General features: G+C 35.9%; 1 protein-coding gene and 1 long non-coding RNA gene across 3 annotated transcripts; both read right to left on the minus strand.

The window, feature by feature from the left end:
- Positions 1 to 19733: 19733 nt before the first annotated feature.
- Positions 19734 to 20674, minus strand: LOC131610332 (uncharacterized). The gene is made up of 2 exons (XM_058882252.1): positions 20091 to 20674; positions 19734 to 19847 (listed from the first exon to the last, which is right to left on the minus strand). Exons 1-2 carry the CDS (start codon positions 20452 to 20454, stop codon positions 19843 to 19845), a joined length of 369 nt encoding a protein of 122 aa, XP_058738235.1. The 5' UTR covers positions 20455 to 20674; the 3' UTR covers positions 19734 to 19842.
- A 1321-nt stretch (positions 20675 to 21995) lies between these two features.
- Positions 21996 to 23116, minus strand: LOC131610340 (uncharacterized). 2 transcript variants are annotated; one of them, XR_009286463.1, is made up of 4 exons: positions 22979 to 23116; positions 22708 to 22850; positions 22470 to 22626; positions 21996 to 22205 (listed from the first exon to the last, which is right to left on the minus strand). It is a non-coding gene; the product is annotated as an uncharacterized LOC131610340 (long non-coding RNA). The 2 variants fall into 2 exon arrangements; XR_009286462.1 differs by having other exon boundaries at positions 21996 to 22626.
- Between the last annotated feature and the right edge of the window lie 2338 nt (positions 23117 to 25454).

Raw genomic sequence — 25454 nt, forward strand, 5'->3', positions numbered from 1 at the left:
GTGGTACGCTACGAACCTGCTGCGTCACTTGTTGTGACTCCCGAGCGGATGCCTAAAAATCATATAAGTTAGGTAAAATATAAAATCATGCATATTTTGATTCAGATTATATATTAACACTTTAAATGTACCTCTTTTAGCGATGCAACAGACTCCTCCTCCTGTAAAATCCCTTTACCCTTAATTGCGGGTTTTATAGGAGCAGTCTAAAAATAAAATGTAAAACATAATTAATAAACGGTTTAGAATTGACATTCGAAAACTAAATGATTCATAATCGTTTTCAATTTACCTCATCACTAATGGTAATGAGCTCCGAGGGCCATGCAACAAACGATCCTATTGCATCTCGCAGCAATGTCGTCTCTGAGACCATGTCAGGTACCGGTAGAATCGCATCACGATCTAATACAACATCCACCGATACTTTCAGGTGTCCATCCGGGAGCGGTCTATGGTGAAGTAAATCTCCCAAAGTGTTGTGCACTTTTCCCTTGCCAACTAGTCGATAACTCGGTTCCGATAAGTATAGTTGGCAAGATGAAATGCCCTAAACCAATAGTAAATATAAAGTCATTATCATTAATAAAATAGAACAATTTAAAAGGAAAAAAAATTATAATTACCTCGGGAAATTTCCTTTGATAGTTGATACTAGCCTTATCACTAGTTTCTTTCACCGATGAAGTGTTGCATTTTTCTCTCATATACGCCTCTTTATCTCTTTGCAATTCAGAGACTCGTGCTTGCAATTCCGCCAACTTTTGCAACACTTCTTCATTTGAAGGATTTCTTCTCCTAGGACTCTTGTAAAAAGAGGTTGGAGTCACACCATGACCCTTACCCCTCACCCGACCGGGATACTCGGGAGCATCTAGTACTCTACTAAGTACGCTCTCCTCACCGGTGGATGCCGATTGCGACAAGGTCTCCTGTAATTCATTTACATTTAAATAATTATTAGTGGAGATAAAAAGTCATTTATATATTAAAAAACATTTGATTTAATTAAAGACATAGTATTATACTTACACATTCAGTATAAACTCTCTGAACATCGGGATCGACAGCGTGATTCTTGCCCACACGAGCTTCCTTCCACAACACATGTACAGGAAGTGAAGCTTCCTCACTTTTAGTCTCCTCCAACTATGCATTGACACAAACGATAAAATCGTCAATTAAAACATGCACATGTAGACAATTAATTAAATCGAATTTCTATTTACTTACAATTTTATCCTCTAAGCGTGCATATCCCAAACGCCCTTTTTTGTATGGATACGCGGGTTTGGATGCTCTCTCCCTATTCGTGGCACTCTTTTTCTGAAAAGCTTCATCTCTTTGCTTTACAAACTCAGCCCAATCTGCTTCATCAATGAAGGTCGCATACTTTGTTGGCCGTCCCGGTGCATTTTCAAGAAATTTTCCATCTTTATCCTTAAGATAGGTGTTTGTCAAAAAACTTTTCCACCCTCTATATCTCTTGCCGGCCAAACTAAGTATGTAGCTTTTACGTTCATCTGGTATCTCAAAAGTCCTCTGCAAAAAAACGTACGCATAGTGTGTTAGTATAAATAATTTAAACAATTTATCGTCAAGATTATAACAACAATTAACCATATATGATATATACCTGAAGCTCTTCCCAAATCGCTTGTTTTTTCTCCTCCAATTCTAAATTTTTCGTTTTCGATTTCCAGGTAGCTATGGAGACCGGAATATGCATACGGACAAGTGTACCAATATAACTTGTCAACTTTGCAGAATTAGGACCAATTGGTTGTTTATCAGAATTCCATTCCAATCGGTATACTAATCCTTGGTCTCTATGTCGTATGATACTCCTCATAATAGTGATGCCTCGTGCAACCTCTTTTGCTTCAGTATCAGGTGGAGCATTTGTATCCGAAGCAACTCTTTCTTGTGAGTTTTCTTGTAAGTTTTCAGGTGGGTTTTCAGGTGGAGCATCTCTATCTGAAGCCATTGAACCTGTATCAAACAAACTAAAGCACATTAGTACACTATTAATAAGCTAACAATCTATACAAGTCAAATGGAAGTCAAACCATGCATGTACAAGTAAATCGGAAACGAAATCGGTACAAATCAAAATAAGCGTAAAAAAGAAAGTTATCGGAATTGAACGAAATTTACATGGCTATGGTAAAACGTCGCCACGGACTCAAAAACAAAGTCGGTTTTCCGAAATTCAGACCCTAAGCCCGACTTTTGATTACGGGCAGAAGCAAAACCGATAAAAAAATAGTCCCGAAATGTAAAGATAAGTGCATGAGCAGCTCCGGAATCGTCAAAATAGTATAGTTACATGTAAAGAAGTCAACAAGCGGATACATGGTTCAAAAGTTATGTACAAAACGAGAATATGCACCAAATTGAATAAAACAAATTAGTCGGACTATGTATACTATTACCTTTATCACTAACGTCTCTTTCTTTTCTTGGTAGGTTTGTGTACTACGCGTCTCTTAACAATGCGGACGGTTGGATTGATCCAAATACCCTCATTATGATCATTTCTAATACAAGATTCATTCTCATTTTGATCGTTTCTTGTACAAGATTCAATGCCAACACCAATATCACCTTGATCTTAAATTTTTTCATCAACTATTTTGTTAGATAAAAGCACTATAGACCATTTCGTACTTGTCGGATCATTGACATAGAACACTTGTTTAGCTTGAGAGGCTAGAATGAAAGGCTCATCTTTGTACCCTACCCTATTGAGATCCACTTGCAAAAATCCTGACTTATCCATTCGTACGCCACTATTATTTTCAACCCACTTGCAACCAAATACAGGAATCTGAAACTTCGCGTAATCAAACACCAAAATGCGCTCGATAACCCCAAAATATGACAAATTTGCAAATTTCGGATTTAAGTCATTCGCACTTGATATGTGCATAGCTTCAGCTACCAAGGTTACACCACTATTTTGCATAGTACTTTTATCATCCTGTTCTTTGGTATAAAATGTGTATCCATTAATTGCGTATGCGCTATAAGAAAGTACAATTACAGATGGACCATAGGCTAAACATCTCAACCTTTCTGTTACTGAAGCAGGATCTGAACGATACTTTGAATAAATATGATCTCTAAACCACGGTATGAAACTTCGATTGTGCTCTCGTACTATCCAGTTCTCATTTCTATTTGGATTTAAATCTCGGAGAACAACTTTGTGCATTTCAACAAACGGCTCAACCTCAATCTCATTGTGCAGAACATACAAGTGCACTTGATCCCGTTCGACCATTGATACTGTCACAACTTTATTTCCAATTAGCCTTTTTCCTTCTTTTTTTTCGACAATATGAGATTTGGGGAGTCCAATTGATTGAACATTTGACAGATATTCAGTACAAAACTCAACCGCTTCTTCAGCAACGTATCGCTCGGCAATACAACCCTCCGGTCGACTTCTGTTTTTCACGTACCCTTTTAATATTTTCATATAACGTTCAGCAGGGTACATCCATCTCATATAAGCTGGTCCGCACAGTTGTGTCTCTTTCACAAGATGAACGACTAGATGAACCATTATGTCAAAAAACGAGGGAGGAAAATACATTTCAAGATCACATAAAGTAACAACTATCTCATTTTGCAATGTTGGTAAGATCGCGGGATCGACCACCTTACTGCAAATAGACCTGAAGAAGAAACACAGCTTAGTTATTGCGCTTCTTACTTTTTCTGGCAGAATAGAACGTATACCTATTGGTAAAAAATGTTCCATTATAACATGGCAATCATGCGTCTTCAAACTCTTTAACTTGAGGTCTTTCATGGACACAAGTCTTCTAATATCTGAAGAGTAGCCTTCTGGAACTTTTACTTCACTGAGGAACTTACACAATGTTTTCTTCTCCTTTCTAGATAGAGTGTAAACAGCAGGTGGCAGATATGTTCGTCTTCCTTTCGTCACGGGCGCCAATTCAGTTCTCATCCCCATGTTTACCATGTCATTCCTTATGTTAACGCCATCCTTAGACTTTCCTTGTATATTGAGTAGCGTACCTATAACGCTGTCAAATACATTTTTTTCAATATGCATAACATCCAGGAAATGTCTTACGTACAACGACTTCCAATATGGAAGTTCAAAGAAAATTGACTTCTTCTTCCACCCACCCTTGACAATTGAATGTGCAAAAGGCTTGCCAAACTGAGTGCTCACATCTTTCACCTTTTCAAAAATTTGATCACCTGACAAAAAAGGCGGGGCTGTACGATGTTCGGCCTCTCCATTGAATGCTTTTCTCCACCCACGGTAGTGATGATTAGAATTTAAGAATCTACGATGGCCGAGAAAGACATTCTTCTGACAAAGCGCCAATCGTGTCGTATCGGTTTCATCTTCACAAACAGGACACGCCTTTTGACCCTTGTTGCTGTACCCGGATAGATTTCCGTATGCTGGAAAATCATTAATTGTTCCAAACAACATCGCCCTCAAGTTGAAACTTTCTTTCCTATACCCATCGTAAACCTCCACACCTCTCTCCCACAAAAACTTTAAATCTTCGATTAAGGGTGCCAAGTATACGTCTATGTCATTCCCTGGTTGTTTAGGCCCAGAAATTAGCATAGATAACATCATGTACTTACGCTTCATACATAGCCACGGAGGTAAGTTATAAATCATAAGAATCACAGGCCATGTGCTATGCGAGATACTTTGAATACCATGCGGGTTCATTCCATCAGTAGACAATGACAACCGAAGGTTTCTTGCTTCTTTTCCAAATTCAGGATATTCAGTATCAACTTTACTCCATTGTGGTGAGTCTGCCGGATGTCGCAACTTTCCATCAATAATTCTTTCATCTGCATGCCAAGTCAAGTGTCTTGAATCGGTCTCACTACGATACATGCGTCTAAATCTCGGAATTATAGGAAAATACCATAAGACTTTAGCAGGAGACAACTTTTTCTTATATCGAGGGGCACCACATTTAGGACACTCATTCAACGCTGCATACTCGTTTCGAAACAAAACGCAATCGTTTGGACATGCGTGTATCTTATCATAGCTCATTCCAATAGAAGACAACATCTTTTTGGCTTCATACGTTCGATTGGGAAGAACATTATCCTCTGGTAGCATATCTTTCATAAGGGCTAATAACTCTGTGAAACTTTTATCCGACCATCCATTGTCCGCCTTTAAGTTGTACAACTTTAACACCGCAGACAATCTTGTGAATTTTGAACAACCATCATACAACGGTTTCTCTGCATCGCTTACCAACCTCTCAAACATTTTGGGACAATCCGCTAGATCTTCTTCCAGCGCTTCTGCAATCTCTTCGACTCGATCACAATCGTATGTGTCTGTGCAATCGTCGTTTGAAGCATACTTCCTATTACACCTCGACCCAGCATTCCCGGTACTTTTCTCACCATGCATTGTCCAACATGTATAACTTCTATCAATTCCAAACCGTAGTAAATGAGATCCCAACTGATTCCCGTCAACCTTACCCCCGGCATAACAGCAACCCAAGCAAGGACACGGCATTCGAAGCGGGTCTTTGGAGTTCGCAACCGCAAACTCAACAAATTCCCATACCCCTTTCTCGTACTCTTTCGACAATCGGTTTGAATTCATCCATGTCTTATCCATGTCTTAATTAAGCTAAACAACAACGGTCAAACTTCCACTCTTCACAAGTAACCCCTATGGCGAATTCAATTCACAAAGTTAGTAAGTACCTCCTATATTAACTCTCTAAACACATAAAACTAATGTGTTTCTGTCAAAACGCAAAGTATAAACGGAATGAATCCGAAGCAATAAAACGTAACATATATAATCACACAATTTCAGACAAATTCATCATAATACCAGTAATTTGAGAAAGAAATTTACCTCGGATGTTACCGAACTCAAGAAAACGCCAAACGTCGAACTAGGCTGGGAAACGATCAAACTTTCACTATACACAAGTTACCCCTATAGCAAATTCACAAAGTTAGTAACCACCAAGACAAAATCGATTGAACAAAGGAAATCAACAATAGTTTGATGTGTGTACATACTCCTAAATATGTAGTACCAGAGTCAATGATACGAGCTCCAAAGAGATCCAAAGTTATCAATCCAGTCAGACCTATACAAGAAATTCAATTCAATGTATGATTATAATAAGAATGGGTGAATAGCTCATGATGCAGTTAATTAAATACACCACTACTAACACTACTAACACAAGACACACGATGCAGTTAATTAAATACACCACTACTAACACGAAGCTATAAAACTTTATGGCATATGGAGGGAATGGTATGATTTTAGTGCTGGTCTCTGTTTCATGAGATGTTTCATTTTTAATTATGTTCATACTGATACTATTATATATTCATTTTTATATCATTTAATTTATATTCAGTTTTATGCCCAAATATATGATGGGCATCGGTTATGCCACTAGCTAGTTATATACCTTTACACGTATGTATATACCGACATGCCTCAAAATCCACTACATATATCATCATTGGTAGAGAAATATTGCACCTCCTCCACTATCTTATACAACAGTCAAGAAACTTTACTCACAATTTCAATTCTACTAAGATAACAAGAGACTCACAATTTCAATTGTACTAAGATAAGAAGAGGCTAAGGACATAAATGGAGACCACAAATTAAGAATAAGAGCCTCTCTATGGAACAGAACTCAAAAGATAAGAAGAGGTTAAATTTATATTTTGTGAAAACCATACAAGCAGACCCCAAACAATCCAACAGCCACCATTTCACAGTTCAACAGAACCCTATCACCTAAAAGCATATCCAGCTTGCTAGAAATGCAGCAAACATTAGTTGTAACTCAGATTCACCAGGAAATGAATGCTCTGAACCAGTTTCAGTCACTGAACATGCGAGCTACGTCTTTAGCACCTATCGGCAAATAATTTTAAAAAAATTTGGATAATATTTGCTTTTAAGAAAATCAATTGTGTTGTTATAACTATCTTCCAATCATGTGTTGGATGACAAGTTCTTCATGGCTAAAGAGTAAATACTAACATATGCAATGCCAATTCTGCAATTAGGACTTAATTCATAAATTTTTGAATCGACTGAAATGTATTATCTGCTAAACTTATCTTCCCTGCTAAACTTATCTTCCAAGATTCAAGCCACAATTTTTAAATCGACTTAATTCATAAACATATGTAAACTTAATTCAGCAATGAGTCTAAATACAGCGACACAAAATTTATCTTCCAAGATTCAAGCCACAGTTGCAACTAACAATGCATATAATGTTAGACATGGCTAATTGGTCACACAAACCCTAAAATCAAGAGCTACCAGAGGAGAAGAGACGGAGAAGTGTGATACCTGGGTGGCGCAAAGAAAGTTGCTACCAGAGGAGAAGAGACGGAGACGAAACGATGGTGGTGGACGGAGGAGAAGAAGTTCGCGCGATGGTGGTGGACGGAGGACCGACGACGGTGAGGGGTGGGGTTTCTGGTTCGCGTGCAGAGAGAAAAAGAAAGAGAGAAAGTGAGAAACAGTAGAAGCGTGTTTTTGGTTTTAATTTTAGTAATAAGGCTACTAAAGCGCTTCTGGAAAGCGCTCTCATAGCCTGGGCTATACCAGCGCTTTTGACAAAAAGCGCTCTCATTAAACACCCCTACCAGAGCGCTTTTGAAAAGCGCTTTCGTTCCCCCCACGTTCCCCCCACCTACCAGAGCGCTTTTGTAAAGCGCTTTCGTACCCCCCCCCTACCAGAGCGCTTTTGAAAAGCGCTCTCATAACCCCCCCCCTACCAGAGCGCTTCTTAAAAGCGCTTTCATACCCCCCCACTATTAGAGCGCTTTTTTAGCGTGTTTTTTAATTTTGTCTTTAGCGAAGCCTATGCCAGCGCTTTTCCTAAAAGCGCTTTCGTAGGGGTGCTGCTAAAAACCAAATTTGGCGTAGTGCTTCAATAGCTAACCCAGTTGCTTTCTTCATCGCCATAGATTTGGCTAGTCTAGTGTCATCCTCTCCTTTCAGTGACTCATTGCACGCCATAAGAGTTTTCCCTTCCCCGTCTATGAAGATGATTCCTAAGCCTCATACTCCACTAGTCTCGCAACTAGTGTTTGTATTGGAATTAAATCACCCTTTCATCGGAAGATCTCCGCACAGATATTCCCCACAGGGATCCCCATTAACACATGCAATTGACATCCCTAGTAATGAGTATTGCATTTTTTGTAATACACATTCATATTGTTAAGATTTCCTTCTTTGGAATCATCATTCATCCTGGCATTCTTGTCTTTTTGATTTTACATAAGTGGATCGCTCTTCTCACTTTGCATGTTTATGGATTGATGCTCGAGACACTTTTCTTGTCTTCTGATTATGTTAATCTTTTGCGTCAGGTAATCTTCTTTCTGATCCTTACTAATCCTAGAATTGTGTTATGATTATTCCCCTAATCCTTGCTATTATTCATATTCCCCGTCACCTTGGTGTTTATCTCATCGGAAGTGGTAGACTTTAACTTCCTTTTATCTATTTGATTATTATTATTATTATTATTATTATTATTATTATTATTATTATTATTATTATTATTATTATTATTATTATTATTGCTTCTGATATTTTCTTTTATCTCTTTAATGGAATACATTCTTTATCGATTTGGATCCCGCACAATTTGACTATCAATGTTGAGATGATTCTTCTTCAACGGGTTGTTGTCATATTTCCTTATATCATTAGTTTGGAATTTAATTGTATTCCCAATTTCAGTGTTAATTGTATTAACATTTTTGTTGATGTGTCTGATATGGTCATTTAAGTTATTATTGATTCTGCTTTCTATTATACTGGATGTCTTCTCATTGTTGTTTCCATTTCTATTAAGAGTGTTCAAAACTGAATCGGTCCAATAGAAAATCGCTAACCTGACCAACTCAAATCAAAAACCGCAAAAAATTACATTTGGTTCGGAAGTGTTTGAAGGTTCGAAAAACACAATAAGGGGGGTTGAATTGGGTTTTTAATATAATACAAAATTTATGACACGTTTGGTTATCCTGTTTCATTTGAACTCAAACTACTCCAGTCCACCCGCCAAGGTGATTTTGCCTCTCTCTTATGAGGACTTAATCCACTAAATCAAACTTGATTACAACAACATTCACAATGACAACCGTCAAAGTCTTCTTGAGATAAACCACAACCCGATTTCTCGAGGAACAATAACAATAAAACTTAATCTTATGTGTTTACAAAAGTGCTTCTAATAAGTTGTATCACAACTGTGATGTATACACAATATTTAAGAACAATGCACAAAAACAATAAAAGAATGAATAGTAAATTGATAGATTTTCGTAATGGTTTGTGCATGAGAATTCTTGTTTTTAACTTCAGTGGTGTCTTCAATATATAGTGAAGCTTTTGAACCGTTTGAGAGATACACTTTTCACTTTTGAAATGTTGAAATAATATGATTTAAGACCTTTCCAAAGATAGAGATTCTGTCCATAGAATTGATGATCCAAATGTTAATAGAAGATCTTGAATTTAATACTTCGTAACGGAAATGAATATCAGAGCATTACGTCAGCATTGGTGCAAGAAGCCTTACTAGTTTTATCAAAACTTCTGCTTCTGAGAAATCACAGTCAAAACCTGAGCAATCGACAGCCTTACTAGTTTGATCTTGGAGAGCTTGTTATAGTAGCTTTCAGAACATGATCTTCTTAGGATGGAGATCAAGTGGTAAATACTTCTTGTTCTTGTGGACTTCCTTCAAAGTCATCAGAACTTCGTGTTACCATAAACTTCCTTCAGAGATTAGATCTTCTTATTCTTGTAAACCTCTCTCTCGATGAAGCTTTCTGATTCTGAGAGACTAATGTACAGACTATCTTCTTCTTATAAGCTTCCCTCAATGTAGCCTTCTGCTTATGACAATTCATTGTTTTCTGCTTCAGAACTTCTGAAACATACGTGAGCGATTAGGGAGCATATATGTTCTTATTAAAATTATGTGTTTGTTACCATCAAAACTATTTCAAATATGTAGAACCAAACTTTGTTCTAACAATCTCCCCCTTTTTGATGATGATAAAAACTCATATATTTTGAATAAATAATTAACACAAGAGATATCAGAAACTCCCCCTTGAATTCCAAGAAAAACAAAGGAAGTACAACCAATTTCAAAATTAAGAAAAGATGACATCGCTTGAATGAAAACAAGATTTAAATTACCCCCATAAGCCCACTTTTGGTCAAATTAATAGGAAGTCTGGAAACCACCTCAAAACCCCTAAGAAGAGTCGTGACACTCCAAAGATTATTCCAAGAACCATCTCCAATCATCATCGTATCATCGACAAATTAAAGGATATCAAAGTGAAAATTATCATTAACATGAAAACCAACAAAATATCCCAAACTCGAAGCTCTCTTCATCATCTTGGTCAAAACCTCTGCAATCAACAAGAAAAGAAAATGGGGAAGAGGGTCCCCTTGTTGAACCCCGCTAGAAACGAGAAAATATCTAGTTGGACTACCATTCACAAAGATAGACATTGAACTATTAAACACATGCGCTTCAATCCACCGCCTTCGTTTACCACTAAATGTAACGCCCCGAATAATTTGACTAATTAGTTAATTAATTGTTTTTGAAATAGTGGATGAGTTATGAAGCGAATGTAAAATATCGGACTTTAAAATAATCTTATTGAAATTAATTATTTAATTAACAGTGGTGAAATACTAAAGTAATTATTTAATTGGGTCTGTTTTGGAGGTTGACATAGAAATATGGGGGTGTGAAGCTTAAGCCCAATGGGAATAACAGAAAGTAGTATTATAATTATATTAGTTAGTTATAATAAAAATAAGAATTAGAAGCATCAGGGAAGTTTTGAAAGTGTTACGAGAAGCACAAGGGTTTGCTATCAGAGGACAAAAAAAGAGGCACAAGGGTTTGTGGAGAAGAGAAAGGACGATGAGTTGCTGTGAAGAGGAAAAGTTGCAGTTGGAAAAAAAGTTGGAATCTATGGCGAAGCTCGGATTCGACCGGAAATTATAGGGCGGTCTCCAATCCAAGGTAAGGGTGGGGTTCAACTCTATAACCGAGATTATGATGAATGATATGTGGGATTTTGGGTGTTGAAATTATTGTGTTCTAGTGTTGTCTGTCGTGTGTTGTGAAATTAATGAGATATTGTTCTGTTAATGAAGTTTTATTGATTCATGTTTTCTGTAAAAGTTGTGGTTACGTTGATTCAATTTGCGTGATATTCATGTGATGGTTGATTATTGATTTACTGAATTATTGGTGAAATGGTTAATGAATTGCTGATGAAATTGTGAACGATTCTGGGAATTATTATGAGAATTAGTATAACAGAAGAATAGAAGAGTAATGGGAGGAAGAAAGTGAAGAAGGAGTAAGGGGCGGACGCCATAGCATTAGGGACGGGGGCCACTATCCTTATAGCCTTACAGGAAATAAGGGGCGGGTGCCATGGAGTTATGGGACGGGGGCCACAATTGTTCCCATTAGCAATTATTTTATTTAGTATACCTGTAGTTTTAATTAGTGTAACTTCATTACTTTCATTCTGATTAATCAATTTAGTGATATCAGCAATGTATAAATTAATTAAGTTGAATCAATTAAGTCTATGGTTAGCAAATTAAGTCTAGTAGTATAAATTACACAGTCTTAATTATTTATTAGTTTAATTAGTTAGTTGAAATGCAAGTTTCAGTAGCCACTTGTCTAAATTAACCATGACTAGTATTGGATGGAATTTGGGGTGAGGGTCATGGAATTTGGGGTGATGGCCATGGAATTTAAGGCGAGGGCCATGGAATTGAGGCGGAGGCCATAATGCATAGTATTCTAATTTTTTTTAGTTTAATCAATTAAATTTCATTAAATAATTTTAAGACTTAGTGGCATAATTACACGTGGAAGTTTAATTATTTAATTAGTTTAAATATAGTTGCAGACTTAGTAAATTTAGTGGAGTTTTAATGTACCAGTATTTGTATGAATTAGCAGAGATATTTTGGTAGCAGCAGATAGCAGAACTAGTAACTTTGGTTAGTAATTATATTTAGCAACAGTAGCAGACAATATCAGTAGAGTAACCATAGCAGAAAAATATTGGTTAGTAGCAGAGTATTTTGAAGACAGTGGGAATAATAGCCGATGGCAAATTTTTGTAGCAGACACCAATTGTTAATAACAGGAACTAGTAGTACTAATAAGAGATGAATGAAAATAGTACCGAATAGAAGTATTAGTAACTTTAACCGATAAATTAATTAACCGGTTAGAATCGAAAACTGTCCGAATAATTACGGAACACATGTAAATTGTTTTGGTTGAATCGTTGAGTTGAATATTCGTTGGAAATATGTGAATTTGTAGGTGGTGATGAATTTAGTGGAATTGCCTCTAATTAATGGCAAGATAAAGTCGTAGGCTTTATGGCCAATGTTAATTGTTGTTGTATTATTTGTGTTAATTGTTGTTGTTGATTTGTGTTGTTAAGTTGTTGTCATTAATTTGTTGTTGTTAGGATGTTGATACGAAGTTGTAGGCCTATGGCTAGTGACGATGTGATGCGACTATTTTGTTAATATTGCGAAGTGCAGGAATTGTTGTGACGATTAATTACCTCTATTTATTGGTAACAATGGGATATAGGTGTATGCCTCGTGACGAGTTGTGTTGTGATTGTTTATGTGATGTTGCATTCATCGAGTCACATACATTTGTATTTTTGTGACGGCCTGGATTAAAAAACAGCGACGAAGACTTATGCCTTGTGTGATGCCTCTATTAATTGAAAATTGGCGATGAGGGCTAAAGCTCTGGGTACCACATGCATGTGCATTATAAAAACCCAAATTAAACCTTCTTCAACCTTGAAGCTAACAAATTCTAAGACCCTTTTCTTGAAAAAAGGTCAACGAGCTTTATAGAAACCCAGATTAAAACCATCAAGCCCTAGACTTTTCTCACCGTCACAATTCCAAATAACATCTCTAACTTCCTCCTCCAAAAAAGAAACCTAAAGACCTAAGCTTTCCTCATTAGAAATCTGATTAAAACCGACACATCCAAGTTAGGTATATGGGACATAGTTTTGTTGAATCTCTTATTAAAATGGGACCTAACCTCCTATTTAACCAACTCCATATCATCAATCCAACCATCCTATGAATTTAATTTCACCAAAGTATTCCTTCTAACACGCTGCTTAATGGCCTTGTGAAAAAATTGAGAATTGGAATCACCTTCCAAGAGCCACAAGCTTATAGATTTTTGGCGAAGGAAACTCCTTCACACGAACCACATTCCAAACTCTACTTGAAGCTAAAGATCTCATATTAACAAGAGTCATAACATCCACTGAACCACCACTAACAAAAGCAAAATCAATAGCATTAAGATCTTTAATGGCACCTTCCACTCCAAATTCAAGTAACCAAAAACCTCTAAGTTCCATCTTATCAACTTCTCTCTCAAGAACTTCAACTTCTCCTTAAAAAGTACACTGCTTTTCCTTTTATAGCCGCCATCTTCCAACTCGTCTAAGCAAAATTAAAGAAATCCCCATGCTTAGTCCAACAGTTGAACATTTTGAATGGTTTCAGATCCCAATTTACGATATTATCCTTAAACCAAATGGGACAGTGGTATGAAATATCTCTATTTTCAATCACCTGACCGCTCACTTTCCAAGCTACCATCAACCCCACCTGTAACACCCTCTAACCCCACGGTAAATATATTGCATAATTAGAGTAAAAATATGCATATCAAAGAGGGCGTCACATGTATTTCAAAATACAACAAAAATAAAACAACATAAAATACATCTGGTCATGTTTATCACACACATTTGAATATTATGTTTCATATGCACATCACAACGGAATAATAAAGTGATACCAATAATGAAGTCTCATAACATAAAGTCATACATAAAAGTATTAGGCACCAAGGTCACATCACACAATCTCAACATATCTAAAATGTAAAGAGGATATAACAATATCTCTCAAACATAAACATGAAATCAAACGTATCCCCAGTGTTACATAACCAGAGCATGAATTCTCTACCTAAGAATGCGATAAACAAAGGACCAACTTTTTGACTAAATCCTTGCAGAAGCACCTATACTCCTTGGTACCTGAGCAATGTCGTGCAAATAATCTTTTCAACGGAAGGGTGAGAGTTCATATCATTATTAAGGAAATATATAATAATAATAATAATAATAATAATAAGGATTAATAGTAATTTACCCCCCTGTAATATGAGCGTGTTTCGGTTTACCCCCCCCCCCCCCCCCACCGTTGCCAAAGGCAGGTTTTGACAACGGTTTTTTTTGAAAAAACCGTTGCCAAAAGGTAGGGAGGGGGAAAAGCAAAATTCGCTAACATTACAGGGGGGTGAATTACTATTAACCATAATAATAATAATAAACAATGTATAGCAACATACAACAAAAGAATTCATCACACTTCCAACATACATGTATTCAACACTTTACAAATACATATCATATATTTACATATACGACATAACTAGGGATGTCAATGGGGCGGGGCGGGGACGGGGTATACATTCCCATCACAATCCCCGCCCTCGAATCTATTCCCCATCTCTGCTTCGGATCCCCACTTCGGGGAGATTTTGTCCCCCATTCCCGTCCCCGCGGGTCCCCACGGATCCCCAAGGTTCATACGGAGATCCATAAACATGACTTTTTTATTTGTTATTTTAAACCAAATTAATAGTAAAAGCATCAAAAACTAACCACAAAAATTTTAGAAATTATTCGTTTATGATAAATATATTGTTTTAATAATATTTAATCTATAATATTGAGTGTCATGACCACCAAAATTGCAAACTAAAAAAATTGAAATAATCATTTAGTTTTCACTCTTTTACTAGCAATACATATATATTTTAAATTTGTGTATAAGATTAATTATATAAAATGACAAATAAACTTACATAATAATTTAAAATTATATATAAATTAATGACACTATGCTATTTTAGGCGGGGCAGGGACTCCACGGGGCGGGGGATATTTACGCCACCCCCATCCCCAAAGTGCCTTCGAGGAGACTTTGTTCCCCATCCCCGCGGGGGAAAAGTTCCCCATCTTTGGGGCCCCAAACGGGGAATCCCCACGGAGATCCCGCTAACGGAGGCAAGTTGACATCCCTAGACATAACTCAATAGAATCAAGATACAAAGTAACCCAATCACAATTATCAACAAAGTATCAATTCATACAATTAGCACATAAACACACCAACACAATTCACATCGACACATGTGACTCCAATGCGACTCAATGCAAATGCATGTGGTACCAAACATTATCCTTAGCGGATTCCCCGCGTTCATTCCTCAGACAGATAACCACCAAAGGTCCACCCTCTAAGCTTTCAAACAAATCCTCTAGGTTTGGGACAAGTCACTAGTTTCCGCGAAATTAATGAACATCACCTCTTTCACCAAATGAATACATGTGCAAATACCAACAAATCATATGCAATTAATACCATCTCTCAATCTTAATTATACAAGCATATACCACATAATTCAACACATTTGAATTATCTCATCATTGCACAATTATACACATCAAATGTCATTCATCATATTTAGTGCATTATCATAGTATTCATCACATAAACACATCATAATAACATGTATCAAACAAATCCAAATAAAGTTATTCTCCACCATCATCAATTCACAGCTTTCTCTCACACAAAATCAAGTATCATGTAATCATTGAAAAGTCATCCAAAACCAATCCAATTCATATCAAATAAATTATTAAAATTCATGGAAATCAATGATAAATCATAAGCATACAAACCCCATCCAATTTATGGAAAAATAAAACATTTTATCTCAGGCCACGCTAAGCCCGGTCTACCGCGCTAGGCGCCCTTGCGATTATGCAGAAAAATTATGCTTCGGACAACATTCTGTCTTCTACGAATTTCTCCCATCATATCCACCCAAACAGTCATGAATCATGGATTAAATGTATTACAACATATATCTAACATGTAACATCATTTACCAACATCAAAACATGATTTCAAACATCAATTTCATGATTTCACATTTAAACCCTAACATGTCAAAGTCTAGAAATTGAAGAACAAATCCCTAATCTCATGTTACTACCCATCACATACTATTACATACACCCATAAATCAAAGAATACCCACCCTTATCTTAGGTGTAGATGTTTTTCTAGGTTTTCTCATTCTTCTTCCTGTTCTTTTCTTCTCTTTCTCCTCTCTTATTATCTTTCTAATTTCTCTTTCTAACTATTTTCTATTGTTTTGTTAAACCCTCACTAACTTAACATTCTAAATGGGGTTACTAAATATCACCCCAACTTTTCTCACTCTAACACAATATTAGACCCAATTAATTATTTTATCATTTTCACACTCACTAACCCAAAACACATATATATATATATATCACATATATGTCACAAAATACATAATTTAATTGATTATCATATCGCATAATAATTAATAAAACAAATAATTAATAAAATAACTAATAAATAAAAATGGGATGTTACAACTCTCCCCCACTTAAAAGATTTTCGTCCTCAAAAATTACCTCAAACAAACATCTCAGGATACGACTCCCTCATCTTACTCTCGAGTTCCCAAGTCACATTTCCACATGTCGGTCCTCCCCAAACTACCTTCACCAAGGTAATCTCTTTACCACAAAGTTACTTTAACTCCCGATCCTCTATCCTCATAGATAATGTCTCCACAATAATGTTATCCCTCACTTGCACATCATCTACCTGGACTACATGCGAAGGATCCGCAATGTACTTCCTCAACTGAGACACATGAAACACATCATGGAGATTATTAGCAAGCGACAGTGGCATAGCAATCTGATAAGCCACTTCACCTACTATTTTCAAAATCTTATAATGACCAATAAAACGCGACTTCAATGCTTAACCAACACCCATTACTGGAGTAACTCTAAGAAACACATGATCTCCAACCTCAAATCCAAGTGTTTTCCTCCTCTTATCATGATAACTCTTCTGATGACTTTGATCTATTAAACATTCTCAGGTCCAACCACAACACTTTCTCGTGACTCGTTCCAACACAAAGGCGTCTCACACCTTCTACCATACAAAGTCTCAAAAGGTGTCATTCTAATACTCGAATGGAAACTGTTGTTATAAGTAAACTCAATCAAAGGAAAATAACTATCCCAAACATTTCCTCGTTCCACAACTCAAGCTCTCAAAAGATCCTCAAGCGATTGAATCGTCCTCTCATTCTGACCAAGTGTTTTCGGATGATAAGTTGAACTCAAACGCCACTTAGTACCCAAAGCACTTTGCCAAACTTCCCAAAATCTCGAAGTAAACCTCGGATCTCTATCGTACACAATGATAGACGAAATACCATGCAAACAAACAATCCTCTCGATGTACAACTTTGCAAGCCTCTCCATCAAATAATCCATCCTCATCGGAATAAAGTGAGCAGATTTCGTCAATCTATCCACAATAACCCAAACAACATCACAATTACTCGGTGTCCTAGGTAAACCAGACACAAAATACGTAGAAATGCTATCCCATTTCCAGTCAATAATGGATAACAGTTGCATTAAACCAGACGGTTTATGATGTTTAATCTTCGACTTCTGACAGATCAAACAAGAATACACAAATTCTGCAATCTCTTTCTACATAACTTGCCACCAAAACAATTTCCTCAAATCTTAATACATCTTAGTAGCTCCAGGATGAATACTTAATCCACTATGATGACCTTCCTCAAGAATCATCTTCTTCAAATCTGACATATATGGAACACAAACTCTATCACGAAATCTCATGATACCATTCTCATCAATCCGAAAATCACCACCTCGACCTTGATTAATCAACGTGAATCGATCAACCAAACTCAAATCAGATTTCTTCCCTTCTCGAATCTCATCAAGAATGCCATCAGTAAGCTTTAACATACCAAGCTTAACTTCAGAAGAAGTCTCTTCACAAACCAAACTCAAATCTCTAAACTGTTCAAGCAACTCCAACTCTCGCATCATCAACATCGACATATGCAAAGATTTCCTACTCAATGCATCAATCACAATATTTGCTTTACCATGATGATAACTCAATCCAAAATCATAATCCTTTAAGAATTCCAACCATCTTTTCCGCCTCCTATTCAACTCTTTATGATCGAACAAATACTTCAAACTCTTGTGATCACTTAACACATCAAATTTCTATCCAAACAAATAATGCCTCCAAAGTTTCAACACAAACACAACAATAGTCAACTCTAAGTCATGCGTCGGATAATTTCTCTCATGCACTTTAAGTTGCCTTAAAGCATAAGCTACCACTACACACCTCCTCAACCCATCAAAGAAGTTCATAATACACCACAAACGATTATGTCGAATCAGGCAAAATCAAAATAGGAGCGGTCGTCAACCTTCTCTTAATCTCTTGAAAACTAGTTTCACACTGCGAAGTCCAAATAAAAACTTGACCCTTCCTAGTCAACTGTGTCAACGACAAAGATAGCTTAGAAAATTCTTCAATAAATCATTCTAAATGGGCTTACTAAATATCACCCCACCTTTTCTCATTCTAATACAATATTTTATTATTTTCACACTCACTAATCCTCTCTCTCTCTCTCTCTCTCTCTCTCTCTCTCTCTCTCTCTCTCTCTCTCTCTCTCTCTCTCTATATATATATATATATATATATATACTAGTAACTAACCCGTGCGTGTGCACGGGTTCTGGTATGTGACGCGCATTTGTTTCAGATATATATTTTTTAATAGAAAAATATCTGATACCCGTTAAAAAATAATAATTGAATGTATAGAAATATGTCTGGTACCCATGAAAAAATAATAATTGAATGTATAGAAAAGTGTCTGGTACCCGTAAAAAAATAATAATTGAATGTATAGAAAAATGTCTGGTACCCGTAAAAAAAAGTAATTGAATGTAAAGAAAAATGTCTGGTACCCGTAAAAAAATAATAATTGAATGTGTAGAAAAATGTCTGGTACCCGTGAAAAAATAATAATTAAATGTAAATAAAAATGTCTAGTACCCGTGAAAAAATAATAATTAAATGTATAGAAAATTTTCTGGTACCCGTGAAAAATAATAATTGAATGTATAGAAAAATATTTGGTACGCGTGAAAAAAAAATTTAATCAATAACTTTATGTTCCCATTAATGTTCAATATTTTGATCAATAGTTTGAGAGTCTCATTAATATTCAATATTTTCAACAGTCGCTTCACGTTCCCATTATAATTATTTTAATTTGGTTTTATAAAAAATAAAAATTATCATCTTAGTAAAATATCATTTTTCAACATCGAGGTTGGTGAAAACTGTATCCTTGTAAAACAGATTCATGCATTCTAAGCCAAAAAAACAACATCATCAAAATACAATAAAGCTGGTATATAAACAAAGTAGTAAGAACCACTATATACCCGAATGGACACAGGATGAAAGAAAAAACCAAAATAAGAGAGATTCATTATTTTTTAAGTACATATAAACCCTTTCAAATTTAATTTCCTTTCAATGCATATTATGGTTAGTGAATTCCTATACACACGTTCACCGAAGAGTTGGATTTTCATAGTCTGTCAAACTGCTAAACTTCTAAACTTCTATGTATAGACACTTCATTTTAGGGGTGTTGTTCAACCTGCAAGCAAGATAACCAAATAGTATCAGTAGTTTGATGTTTTGTATCAATACAATGGGAAAATAATAGAGATTTCAGGAGTTTTTTTGGCCTTAAAGCAAATTGTGCCTTATTATTTATGTGGTTTTAAATAGTTGCAATTTACTCATCATTAAACACACTCGTTCATGAAAGCAGAACAGTATGCAACCAAACTGAAACAGATGCAGCAATGACTCTTTGTGAATTGGAAAGAAAACATACCAGAACTCTGAAGAAGATCAGCAGTCAGATCTGGAACACTGAAGTTTCTAGAAATATGCCCCAAAAATCCAAATGATGAAACATCTGAGTCCACGAGTGCTCCATTCATAAAATGGGAGTTTGATTCAACACTATTAAATGATGTAATCGTTGCATCACCAATTGTTGGGCATACTTCCAAGATAGTTCCATCATGACCAAAAATGTTAGGAGGACTACCCGAATATCCGGGTTGAGATGAAAGCATGCTCGGTGTTATGTTAATACTATTGCCGCGAGCAGATATCTGAGTCAAATCGTGCATAGTTGTGTTCAGCGACGATCTGCCATTATTAAACACATCATGTAAGGTGGAATGTCTCATATTCTTTGGCTTCACAGCTGCATTGGATTGGTTAGAGACATAGCAAGATAGATTTTGAGGAAATCATAGAGACTTAACTCAGCTTATTCCTTAAGCAACCTGTTGAACTCATTTATTTGGTCCTTCAGCCGCAACCTCAATAATAAGCCTTGAAAAATTATTGATTTTGCTCTTCAAGCTTTTGCCAAACTCAAGAATCAATACACTTGTACATGTTAGAAAGAGAAAACTACATCATGGTTGGCAGGGTAACTATTTACTTTTATTAGATATTTTAGGAGTTTAGATAAAGGGTGAAGAGAAAGAATGAAGAGTTTAAATAGTAATTATTCATTTCACATCTCAGCAGCAGAGGTTTCCGTCGTATATATACAATACTAATACTATCCACAACATATGTAAAGGAAAAGAAAACATTTAGAAGATTCTATCAACTCTAGAGAAAATAAAACTTCAGTTATTTGCAATTTGCATAAGGCAGTCGAACAGAAAAACATAACAGTGAACCATGGCATCGGCATTATGCTTTTGTTTAAGAATCACAATTTAAGTTATTTCTCAAAACTGTTTCCTTTTTATCCCGGGGAAAGAAGTTCTAAAGAAATCATATAAACATGATTACTTATATTTAAACAAATAATAAATTTGACTACATAGATCATATAACAATCACGAATAGCATATTCAAATGCTCACAAACATTAAGTATAACATTAAAGACTTACTAAGGCTTATGGCATTCCCTATCCTTGGAACAGGGTATCCTCCAAAGTCAGTAGCCTTCCTGCTTTGAATATCATTTTGCATCAATTCCCCGCATTTCTGCACCAACTCCGGTCTAACTACATGCAACCCAATCATAAGCCTGCATCCAATATAAAATAATCGAATCAGCCGTGAACCCAACCCTGTATTCTTAAGTTAATTTGGAACCTCAATCTGGCCTGAATCAATTTCGAATACATCATGATCCAAATCTTCATAGTGAATTTTTAATTCGACTGCCGATTAACCGGAATCAATCTAAAATTTCAAGAAGGAAAAGTTACAGGTTAGTAAGACAGAATACATAGATGCTAATTTGTAAACAAAGTTTGTCATAACAAAAGCTAGAGATTAGTAAATTGAATACATAAGATGTAAAACTTCTCACAACAAAATTGCAAGTTTTCCATGCCGGTAACAGCGCTGTAGACATAAACTGGGGGAAAGTAAGCCTTCAAACCTCATGACAGATCTGAACAAAAAGTCACACAAAAATAATTTCGAATCCATCAACCACAAAACCAGCTTTGATTGGAGTAACTGATCTTCCCGATCCACACTGCAAGCAATACACCAGTTATTAACAACATAGAATTCAGTTATTAACGACCAATCAGTCCGTATATCCAAAACAATAGTCCAAACCAAACTTCTTAGATAAGTGCATCAGACGAACCTTCCTAAAAAATTATTTAGCAAAATTCGTTACAAAGAAAAACAATCAAACATAAAGCAAACTATAAGAAAATAGAAGGATTCAAACTTCAAACCTAATAGAAATGGCAGCACAGAGCCTATCCCAGAAACCTATTAAATCAGAGTCCGAGAGAAGCATCGAGCTGCCTATCCCGTCCAATAATGAGGATTTAGAAAGTATAACACAGATTTCCTCACACCCATAGCATTTGCGATTATATTATCAAAGTACAGGGCCAGACAAACCACAAAAAGAATGTGGCCAGAAGTGACTCTACTCAAATCATCACCTGCATATAACAAAAAGGTGTCTCCAAAACATATAAAAATCAAAACTTTATCAACGAAATACATCGAATACCATAGTTTGAGAAAAAATCAAATAAATTTCAACAAAAATCACAAAATCAAACCACAAAATCACAAACAAAAAATATGCCGACCCTGCATTCATAAAAAAAAACCTAAACAATTTATTCATCATTTTCCTTAAAATCAAAACCCTTCAGAATCGTGAGAGAGGAAGAGAGATCAAGAATAAAAATCAGAAATACCTCACCCGAGATTCAGATTTGCAGCTTTCGTCATCATCTTCATAGATCTTCAACCAACTCAACTCATTCATCCAAATTCGTTCAACACCGTTCATCACGAACCCAACAACATCGATCAACATCACCATCATCGTGTTCATCATTGTCCAACCTTCACCTACAAAACACCATTTTTTTTGTTCTTTAAAAATCAAATTCTTACTATCAAATAACTATCACATGAGATCCGTAAACTCACATCTTTGGTTTTGTATACCCTTTTCCAACTCCGCCAAAGCCACAGACAAACAATGTTCAGATCTAAAATATAAAAAGTGAAGCTTTTCTTACCAAACTGCCGCAAATCTCCCCCTTTTTTTGCTTGAGCCAACACCATTAAACCTGAAATAACAAAAAAAAAATTAAATCTAAATCTAAATCACTAAATCACCAAATCTAAGAAGAAGATCTGTTATGTAAAATCAAATATTTGTGAGTAATAACAAAGGTTGACGACGAAGAACAAATACCGTCGAAATCCGCTTTGTCCGAAAGTAGAAACCACCACATCAAAATTGTCGAAAACAGTTTGAAGAAGAAGCATAATGATAGGATGGATGAGGAGAGAAAAATGAGGCAAATTTTGTGATTAAGGGAATTAGGGTTTGTTGTAGAAAGACAGATGAAGAAAGAGAAGAGAGAGATAATAAAGATGTAGAGAGAGATAGAAAAGAGAAATGATATGGTGGAAGAAAGATGGGTTAGTGGAAGAAAGCATAGAAAGAGTAGAAAGAGCAAGGAAATGCAAAGACTGCATCCACGTGGCGCAACAGATTTGCAAAGGGGCATTCTGGTACTTTCCAGAACATCAAACTTTCTTATATTGTAGATATATATATATATATATATATATATATATATATATATATATATATATATATATATATATATATATTAACACATAATTTAATTAATTATCATATCACATAATAATTAATAAAATAAATAATTAATAAAATAACTAATAAATAAAAACCGAATGTTGCACCACCAATAATAAAAATTTGTCCAAACGACTCGTAGCTCTTACATTATGATAAACAACTTTGTTTTCGCACCAAAAGTAAATTTTAAAATTTCTTGTAGTTGATCCCTTGAGTTATAAGATCTAAAGTATTCATTGAGTTTTTTTTAAGGAATTGCTACATTTAGAAGGCCATGGTTTATATGATCTTTCATACAAAGATTAAACGTTTTAAGTTTTGGAGTAAAATGTGGTTATGAAAAAGAAGAAAATGTGTCAAGTACATGATTATGAAAAGTTGTGTTGGCACTACTTAAATGGCCCCATAAGACAAGTTTTCTATCTATCATAAAAATTAAATAGTGTATTTTTAACAAATCACATGGTATTATTTAATTTTAATATATTTAATTATTTTTTAAATAATAGTATAAGAGAAAAAAAATATGTATTGATTGTGTAAAATATTTTTACACTGTCAACCTGCGTGGAAAAAAGAGTTTTTTGAATTTATCTCAAAACCTGTAGGGGCTTTCGTGTGCATGGATCAGGAAACAAGGGAGGGGAAGAAGATGGATGTTGCACGATTTCTAATCCGAACGAAGTATTCCATGGTATTGAATGAAAATATTAACATTGGGGTGAATGATAATGCTTACAGCATTAAGTTGGTTGAGGACTCGCATGGCCCTAAGAGGATAGTGATCCCTAAACATTGGCAGAATGGGGTGAGTGATGGTGGCTCTTCGGAAGAGGAGAAAGGCGGATATTGGGGGGAGGAAGGCGGAGACTCTACTGAGAATAATCTGGAAAATAGCGCCTATGTGTCAGAAGGAGAGAGGAATATGCATAATAACACTATGGCTACGAGGTTTGTGGGGATATGTGAGGTAGTAGAGAGTCAGAACCAATTAGAGAAAATTAGCGGACCTATGATGGAAAAGGAGATGGCGCCAGGGGATGTTTAGAGTATGGGGGTTGGTTTTGAGCATGGAGTTGAACAAACATTAAATGCTGATGGAGAGAGAGCATTTAATGCTTATCAACCGGTATTATCAACCCTTGAAGATCGTGCTATACCTAGAATAAGTCAGCGGCCATGTAGTACAATGAATAAAGACAAGAGTTGTGTGGGCCTTGTTGAGTGTGTTGGACTGGTGGAAAATCAACGACATTCTGGATCGGACGAAATTTCATCTTTTGGGCCTGTGAATACTCCTAGGCCCAAGAAAAATAAACCACTGATGCAAATTTATGATAACCTAAAAATCCCCTTTGCCCCATCGTATTTCTCTGCATTATTACAATCTCAAGAAAATAACATCCATTGTAATCCAATTTCGTCTCCGGGCCGTGGTTTATCTGAAGGTTCATCCACAGGTGGATCTAAGAACTCAACCTCCGGTGATGAATCAGTAATTGATTCTGGAATGGTGCAAGGTAATAAAAGGATTTGGAAAGCTCTTGAAGGGGTTCCAAAGAAAGTATGGAGATCTATTAAAGAACTAGGGGTGGAGGGGGATGAAGATGATGAGGTGTTTGAGGGGATTGTAAGAGACATTGAAGCCAGGGAAAGACAATGTTATGAAGAGAGTAGGGTGGCGACTAATCATGACCAATGAATTGTGTATCCTTCAACATAAGAGGGGGTGGGAATCAAGTCAAGAGAAAGAGGATTCAACAGATTCTGAAAAAAGCCAAGGTGGACATATGTTATCTTCAAGAAACAAAAATAAAAAAGATGGATGAAAGTTACATTAGAAGCTTGTGGGGTTCTGATGAATGTGATTGGTCGGCTGTGGATTTTGAGGGGCAATCTAGAGGGATAGTAACAATATGGAGAAAAGGGGTGATTAGGGCTGAATTCAGCTTCAAAGCTAAAGGTTTACTAGAAGTGAATGCTGTCTGGAATGGTACTAATCGCTATTTCATAAATGTATACTCTCCTTGTGCACTAGCAGAGAAGAGAGTTCTATGGAGTC

This window comes from Vicia villosa, linkage group LG1, assembly GCF_029867415.1.
Source record: "Vicia villosa cultivar HV-30 ecotype Madison, WI linkage group LG1, Vvil1.0, whole genome shotgun sequence".
In the NCBI taxonomy this organism is placed as follows: Eukaryota; Viridiplantae; Streptophyta; class Magnoliopsida; order Fabales; family Fabaceae; genus Vicia; species Vicia villosa.